General features: G+C 54.8%; 1 protein-coding gene across 1 annotated transcript; it reads left to right on the forward strand.

Annotated features, from left to right (window-relative positions):
• Positions 1–188: 188 nt before the first annotated feature.
• On the forward strand, positions 189–4,720 carry PINLYP (phospholipase A2 inhibitor and LY6/PLAUR domain containing). Its single transcript, XM_047837050.1, has 6 exons — positions 189–531; positions 915–1,060; positions 1,885–2,001; positions 3,797–3,949; positions 4,171–4,314; positions 4,496–4,720. The coding sequence occupies exons 2-6, from the start codon at positions 991–993 to the stop codon at positions 4,648–4,650; spliced, it is 639 nt and encodes a 212-aa protein (XP_047693006.1). The 5' UTR covers positions 189–531; positions 915–990; the 3' UTR covers positions 4,651–4,720.
• Positions 4,721–8,428: the final 3,708 nt, after the last annotated feature.

Raw genomic sequence — 8,428 nt, forward strand, 5'->3', positions numbered from 1 at the left:
ATCGAGAGGGCGCAAACCTGAGTCGATTTTCTTAGGGAGTCTGGATCCTACCTCAGCGGGATCCTCTCCACCAGTTCCTGCGGTTACGCTCTTCCCGGTTACGCTCTTCCCTGCTACCCTCACACCATGCGCGCGCGCACACACACACACACACACACACACGAACAAAATCTCCGATCTCTCCAGGGTTATGCCCGAGGCCAAGAGAGAGTGCGTCAAGGACCTACATAAGACACAAAGCACGCATTCAAACCAGATCCACACACGGAGCCTAGAGTGCTTCCACCCATGCATCAGTTTTCCAATATGTGGCCTGTGGGCATCTGTCTCCTACCACACCCGCCCCTGACCGTTGACAGGCATCCCTCTGTTTGGTCCCTATGAGACCTAGGGGTGCAGCCCCAGGCAGGATCAGAGCTGGGGACAGCCCAAACACAAGACAGGGAATATGAGCCAAGCACACGAAGAAGGAAGAGAAACAGGGCGCCCAGGCCCCCGCAGAACGAGCCGGGACATGCTGGGCGCTCCCAGGTAGGGCCTCACCCACGCTGGGTAACTCCTTGGAAAGAGAGAGAAGAGAGGGGATCTCAGTCCTCCTAGCAGCCACTCTACACCTACAGGAAATCAAGTGACCCAACTCTGACCTTGGGCTTCAGGCCAGAAAAAAAAAAAAAAAAAAAAAAGGCGGGGGGTGGGGGGTGGGGAGAAGGGCCATGAGAATGTGAGAAAACAGGAAAGTGACCTTCTGGGTCCTGATGGAAGAGGGGGCTAGAAGCCCAGACTCCTGGGGTCCCTGTGGAGCAGGGGGCTGAGCATGAAATGCCCATGTCCCTTTTGAATTCTGGTTCCATATCCCCAACCCAGAGCCACAAAGGCCCGCCCTGAGATCTTACCTCAGCTATTTCTCACCCCAGGGTGAAGGTGGATTAGACCCGCCCCTCCTCAGTTCCCTATAAGGGCTGAGGACCCAGGACTGCAGGTTCACTCATCATGAGGGCTTCCATGAAACCGGGGACCTTCTTGCTGGCCTTCACTCTGCTCTGCACCCTCCTAGGTCTGGGTAAGTGAGAAGGGGTGTGGACCATGAGGCCCATGAGAGAGAGCACTCAGCACGGTCCTTGAGGGGGAAAGTGGAGGTGTCCTGGGAATGCAGATTCATGGTGAAGGCAGAGGCTAAAGGAAGAGAAAGCCTGGGGCCCCAAAGGAGAAGCTCATGTGGTCGACTCCCTGGGGGAGCTTGGGGGGGCTCCGAATCCTCTATCCCCTCCCCCCCCCCCAGGCAGGGTCTCGAAATAAGACATATGAATCTAGCCCCACCTTTCCCAGGACCCAGGTAGGTGTCTGGGCCCCGAGTTGTGTCTTCTTTTAGGACCAAGGAGTCCATGCCCTCAGCCCTCCTGGTCCTGACTCTCCCTTCTTGATCTGGCATGAAGACCCCAGCCTCGGGTTCCCCTGCCTGAGCTCCTGCCACCTCCAAGACCTACATCTGGTCTTGCGTCCAAGAAACAGCTGGACCTGAAGCTTCCCAAAGCCCATGGAAACCTTCGCCAGGATCCCTCCCTGTCCCCGAGCTTTCTCAGGAGTCCCTAGCATCCCAAGTCCCCAGCCTTATAATTAGGTAAACAGGCTCCCTGGTGGAGTCGCTTCCCACCCGTGGAAGCAGCTTTGCTGGCATCACCACCGCGTCCCAGCCAGAGCAGTGGACATTTCCCTGGACAGCGGTCAGTGCCCCACCCATGAGCAATTAGAGAGACACCTGTCCCTCCTCCCTCAGGACTCCAAACCCGGTCCCCTGTGCCTCCATCTCCCTCTGGACTCTGAAGTCAAACCCGTGCTCCGCTGACCACACCCCTCATGACTACAGCCTGGCTCTCTACACCGCAGGGTGCCCACTGAGCTGTGAAGTGTGCAGGGGCTCCGGGCCCACGTGCAGCGGAAAAATGAAGACTTGCGAGGCCGGCAAGGACGCATGCGTGGTCGTCGTGGGGGAGTCCTGCACAAGTATGACAGCCTGGCGTCCCACCCTGGGGAGGGGGTGGTGCCTTCAAGGGTAGAAGATAACGCCACATCAGGGAGGGACTGTCACGGTCACGGTTCTGGTGGTGGGAGGTCAGGGAAGAGGGAAAGACTGTCTTGAGGTGGTGGGTGGAAAAAAGCGAAGTCAATGGGATGATGGGAGCCATTGTTGTCAGGGATTTCTGAAAATGGGACTCTCCAAAATATTAGATGGTGGGTGGGGGGCAGATATAGAGACTTTCTTAGGCAGGAGGGGGTGAGGAAAGGAAAGGACACAGGGGAACAGAACTGGTGAGGGGTAAGTATCTAATAGGCAGGAGGTAGAATGGAAGGGGAGGAGGAATCGAAGAGAAGAGGCTGGGGTGGGTCTGGAAGAATGTGATCAGGTTGACCGCTTTGGGTGAGAGGGAGGAACCGTCCAAAATACCAGGGGATGGTTGGGGTGGTGCGGGCTGGAAGGGACCATTCCTTTTTTTTCTTTCTTTCCTCCTCCTCCTCCTCCTCCTCCTCCTCCTCCTCCTCCTTCTTCTTTTAATGTCTATCTACCTTTGAGAGAGAAAGAGACAGAGCACGAGCAGGGGAGGGACAGAGAGAGAGGGAGACACAGAATCCGAAGCAGGCTCCAGGCTCTGAGCTGTCAGCACAGAGCCCGACAGGGGCTCGAACTCACCAACCGTGAGATCATGACCTGAGCCGAAGTGGGAAGCTTAACCGACTGAGCCACCCAGGCACCCGGGAAAGGGACCATTCCTGACGGGAGGAGGTGCTATGACACCAAGGTAGAGGAAGAGACATAAAAGGGACCGTGCCAGGCAGGAGAGGAAAGATAACCCTGAAGTATGGAGCAAATCATCAGGAAGAAGGTAGAGGTAGAGAGCTGGAGGCAGATGGGTGACATGGGAGAAGGCATGACTTTAATGGAAGCGACCGTCCCAGACCTGAGGAAGGTTGGGGAGAAGGGGAGCGATGGAGTGTTGATTCAAAGCTGAGGAGAGAGGATGGGGCTGGGGCAGGAGATGAAGGCCTCCAGGAGGGTAGGAAGAAGCCACCCGGACCGGTGGGGGTGTGCGTGTAAGGAGGGTGAGACAGAGGGTGGTGGCGTTGGCGGGTGGGCCAAAGGACCCGAAGGGCTTGAAGAGACCACCCCAGGCATACATGAGGGAGATCAGACCCTGAGGTTGGAGGAAGAGGAAGGTGGGAAAAGCCCTTCGGGGGTGAAGAGGAAAATCCTTGGATTGGAATGGAAGAGACCACCACACGGTGGGGAGGGGGAAGGCCACGAAGACTGGAAGAGACCACTGCAGGCAAGGCTGGGGGTAGCCAGGGAGGGAGGCAAGAGACCACTTTAGAGGCTATGGGTGTTGCAGGGTAGGGGTTGGGGCGGCCTCCCAGGGTTTGTTGGAAGGGATCTGGAAGGTGGGAGGGAGGGCGAAGGTGAAGAGGACTGGAAGAGACGGTTTCACACAAGCATCGGGGTAGCCAAAGACGCTTTGGGGCAGGTACCCTTGGAGGATGGCAGAGCCGCGGGGCTGGGCGGAAGGGCCCAAGTCAGGCTTGGCAGTGGGGAGCTGAAAGAGACCATCCAGGCTGGGGGCTAGGATAATGGGGCAGCGGGGGGCGGGGGGGGGGGGGGGGGGCGTCACCTAATAAACGACTCCGGACCGGATCCCGGGTAGCTAAAGGTGGCGGGGGTTGGGAGAGACCCCGAGGCCGGGGTCCACGCCAGAGTGGGGTCAGCGGGCGCTGCCGGAGCCCTCCCTTCCTGTCCCGCGTCCTTCAGAGGGCCGCCACGCGGTGAACACCTACAAGGCCTGCATGAAGTACAGCGACTGCTACTCGGGATTCGTGTCCACCACGATGGGCCCCAAGGACTACATGGTGTCCAACACGCGCTGCTGCCAGAGCGACGGCTGCAACCAGGGCTCGGTGCCCCGTAAGTGCCAGCCCCGCATCGGGAGTCGCTTCCAGCTCGCCCCAAGAGCCCGCGGAGTGTGCTCTGCCCCGCATCGGGGCAACTTGCTTGCTGCGACCCGATTTCCTTACGGCCAAATGCAGTGTCCGTCATCCGTTGGCAACCCGTGTTCCCCAGGGGTGTTGTGAGGTGAGGGAAGGGTTGAATCGTCCCCCTGCTTCTCACGCGCCACTCATCCCCAGCTCCCCAGAACAATCGTACGGAGAACGGCCTCCAGTGCCCGGCCTGCATCGCGCCCTTTCAGGAGACATGCCCCGGGACCCAGGCAGCCCGCTGCGTTGGCCAGGAAACCCACTGCGTCTACTTCGCTGGCAACGTGCAGGCCGGTGAGGGGAACCCGGATCTCTAGAGGGGGCAGGGGCCCCAGAACTGGAGGCCCATGCTTCCAGGCTCTAGGGGAGATGGTGGCTCCAGGTTACTGGGTGAGGACAGGGGTGGGGGAGGGGGGACGGGGTCATGAGGAAGGAGGAGTTAGGGGCCGACTCCATTTTGAAACCCCCTTCCCAGGTCTCATCACCCCCAAATTTGCCACTCGGGGCTGCGCTACGGAGAGTGCCTGCTTCGCCAAGGCCGGGGCGCAGGTGCCTTCAGCCTCTTATCTGTACTTCCTCCGCCGAGCAGACTGCCTTCCAGCCCGCCAGGCCCCTAGCAGGGCGGAGTAAAGCGCTGAGGATCATGTGGCTTGAAGTCTCCCTTTGTCCTCAGTCTACACCTGTCCATGTGCCTATAAATTAAACAGGTTAACAAAGCAAGCCCGAGTTCTTGTGATGTGATGCATCTCAGGAAGCGAGGGTGCAGAAAGCAAGGGTCCTAACCCTTGCGAACCCTCTCTTTGCAAGGAAGGGAGAGAAGATCCCACCATTTATTACAGGATTCCTCCCCGCTGGGCCCCTGTGCAGTGTTCTCCGTGCTGTACCTCATTTCATAACCCCAACGACTGTGTGAACTTGATATTACTATCCCCATTTTACAGATGAACAAACTGAGGCACGGGTTGTGTGGCCATTTGTTTTGGGGCAAACCTCTAGGGAGGGTCAGACCCGAGTCCATGATCACCTCTCCTGATTAACCCTCTCCCTCTTTTTGCCTGTTTTCACATCTGCAAAACGTGGGTATTAATAGTAATAACCTCATTGGGTTGTTGCATCAAATGAAAGAAAAGCAAAAAAGGCACTTAGTGCAGTGCCTGGCACCTTTATGACAATGTCGGTTCTGGAAACAATACATCTATAAATAATAATCATCCGAACAGCTGCTTCTTAATGAGTGCCCATTATCTGGAAGGTGCTAAGCATTGTCATCAATCAGTATGCTGCAGTAACACGCAAGTCCCTAATTTCAGTGGTTTAAAGCAACCAAGTTGTATTAGTCGACTAATGCTGGAGTAACGCTGTGTAACAAACCATCCTCAAACCGAGCCATAAACAACAAGCATGCTTTTTGCTGAGGGTTTGTGGGTGGCTGGGGTAGCTCTGCTTCTGGCCTTGTATTAGCTGGTTTGGCTCCAGTTGGGGAGGATTCAAATTCTGGGATCGGTGGCTCCCTGGCTAACGCTCTGACAGCAGGCACAGGAGCACAGTAACCAAGTGCATTAAAAGCCCCTGCTGAGGTCAGGTGTGCTAACATTCCACTGATTGAAGGCAATCCTGTGGTCAAAGCCAACATCAACCAGGCAAGGAGGTGTACTACCCTTCCGGTGGGAGGGAGAAGAGTAGGATTCGTCGAACAAGTCCCCACTCACAAATAGTCGTTTCCCCCCTGACCCTCCGTGTCTAGCACTGTCCACGGGGTGTTCTGCTCGTGGTAATCATAGAGCAGCCTCCAGCTCCAGCGTTGCTGATTTCTGTGCACCGGAAAAGTCTCACACGGGTGATTAAATGCCGTGACCCAGAAATGACTTGACACAACTCATGGGATGGAGCTAATCACACGGCCCCCAAACCCCATGGGGGGCTAGGAAGTCGCTCCCCAGTGTGGCCATATTTTGTAAAAGGCAGGAAGCTGCCACGGCCCCCTAGCAGGTGTTTCTCATTTTCTCTTCATAAAGACTCCCTGTGATATAGGGACTGTTATTCTCGGCCCTGTTTTCAGAAGAATCTGAGGCTCAGACGTGGGATGTTACACGCAACTACAAAGTGGCAGAGCTTAAGATCTGATCATCGGGTCGTGTTGAGGGGGAGAAGGAACCACAGCACAGAGGGAACAGGCCCGCATCGGTCATCTTTGGCTGTATCTTTATACATCGAACCACTCCAAAACTTTGTTGCTTTGAACAATCAATCGTCTTTTATTTAGCTCATGATTCCGCAATTTGGTCTGGGATCAGCTGGGTGGTTCTTCTGCTGGATGCGGCTCTTGTCGGCTTGGCAGCTCGGTTTCGGAGGGTTGGCTGGCTGGCGGTGGGGGTGTCAAGGCTGACTGGGTCACCTGGCCTCTACTCACCCAGCAGGTTAGCCTGGACTTGGTGTCCCAGTGGTGGAAGGGAGAGAGGAACCCCTGTATGTGAGCCCTTTCTAAGCCTCTACTTTATCGCGTTCGCTGTTGTTCCTGTGGTCAGGCAAATCACACGGCCAGGTTTTGAGTCAGGGGAACGGACTCTGCAAGGACACAGCTACAGAGAAGCTGAACAAATTGGAGGCATTAATGGGCCAAGCTGCTTCCAGAGCTAGGATGCTTTACCGTCACAAGCTCCTAAGGTCTAAATGTCGTTTTTCCACCTCCATTCTCCTCTCCCCCACTCCCAGGGTGGCAAAACTCAGGCACAGGAGTCTTTGGGTTCCAGCTCAAGGGGTTCTTTCCCATACAGACCTTCACCATCCCTCCTCTCCCAGGGCCCAGGAGTCCCCACCCTTGGTCCCCTTCTCCCTCAGACCCAGTGCTATCTCCAGCCCCTTCCTCAGACCCAAGCAAAATCCCAAGCATCTTCCTACCCCTTCAAACCCTCAAAGGAGAGACAACACAGTGGGATTTCTACTCGTCTTTATTCACTCCTGCAAGAAAGCACCACAGGCCAACCACACCCTTGATTAGCCCTCCACGGTTCCCCACCCCAATGGATACAAGTGTCTTCATCATAACCCAGAAATATCTGAAACTCAGCTAAGGTGATGAGATTGTCTCTTAGAGTTTTTTGTTTTGTGCCTATTCTGCTTCTGGCAACGGCAACGCCAAGACTCAGCATACATTTCCTTGAATTCTTGCCTTCGAGGGTCTTCCATCCAGAAGTAGGATGTAGACACGCCCCACGGGGAGCCAGCAATCAGTTCTCAAGGGAGTCTTAGTCTTTTCTGCTTGGATGCTACCCGGGATACATGCCTCACTGGCCACCTTAGGCCTCCCACCCAAAGTCATAATTTAAAAGACAACCACCCTCCAGATTAGTCACGACGCCCAACCCGTGGCGATACACGATGATACAGACACAATCAGCACTCCCCGACAGAGACACAGGCAAACGGAATCGGGTCTCGCTTCCTCAGATAGGATCTCTGGCACGATCCCCATTGGCATGGGGGCAGAAAGAGGGCACTCTGTGAGCAAAGGCATTCTGGGTGTGAGACAGGCGCCTAGACTAGAGTCGGCTCAGCCTGGGGCTGGAGGCATGGACCAGACTCACATTTGAGCTTCCAGTGGGCCAGGCTTCTCCAGAGGGCTGCAGTAGACTTCTCCAGAGGGCTGCACATCTGTACACACACTATTCTTAGTTACCCCGTGAGGTAGATGCCACTTGCTCAGGGACTTGCCCAAGGTCATCCCAATGTCAGCAGGGCTGTCTGACCCTGGAGCTATGCTAATGGGATTTCCTGGGACAATGCAAGTGTTCCAGGTCATGTGGCTACTGAACACTGGAAACGGGGTTCGTGGCACTGAGAAAGGGAGTTTTAGATTTCATTTACTTTTCATTAAAAATTGATACACGTCTCCGTTGCTGGAAGACCGTTCAATATCAGTGGGACAACTTGGGGACATGGATCCATTTCTCCAACAACACGTTTTAGGAAAGCTAAACAGAACTATTTCTGATGAAAGTTTCTGAACGAGATGTGCTGGAAGTGTAAAATACCAGATTTCAAAGGCAGAATAAAAGGATGTAAAATGTGTCTTTCTTTTCTATATGGACAACATGTTGAAATCATATTTTGGATATACTGGGTTAAGTAAAACATATTCTCAGTAGTTTGACCCTGTCTTTTTACCTTTTTTTTAAAAAAATTTTTTAACATTTATTTTTGAGAGAGAGAGAGAGAGAGAGAGAGAGAGAGAGAGAGACCCAGAATCCGAAGCAGGCTCCAGGCTCTGAGCTGTCAGCACAGAGCCCCATGGGGGGCTTGAACTCACAAACTGGGAGATCATGACCTGAGCTGAAGTCAGATACTTAACCGACTAAGCCACTCAGGCATCCCTCCTTTTACCTTTCTAATGTGGCTGCCAGACAATTTC

This window comes from Prionailurus viverrinus, chromosome E2, assembly GCF_022837055.1.
Source record: "Prionailurus viverrinus isolate Anna chromosome E2, UM_Priviv_1.0, whole genome shotgun sequence".
NCBI classification, from domain to species: Eukaryota; Metazoa; Chordata; class Mammalia; order Carnivora; family Felidae; genus Prionailurus; species Prionailurus viverrinus.

Bases quoted from the DNA above. Each gene is read 5' to 3' on its own strand.
- PINLYP (XM_047837050.1), top strand. From the start codon at position 991: ATGAGGGCTTCCATGAAACCGGGGACCTTCTTGCTGGCCTTCACTCTG. The intron at 2,002-3,796 runs GTATGACAGCCT...CGCGTCCTTCAG, and splicing joins CGTGGGGGAGTCCTGCACAA to AGGGCCGCCACGCGGTGAAC. The intron at 3,950-4,170 runs GTAAGTGCCAGC...ACTCATCCCCAG, and splicing joins CAACCAGGGCTCGGTGCCCC to CTCCCCAGAACAATCGTACG.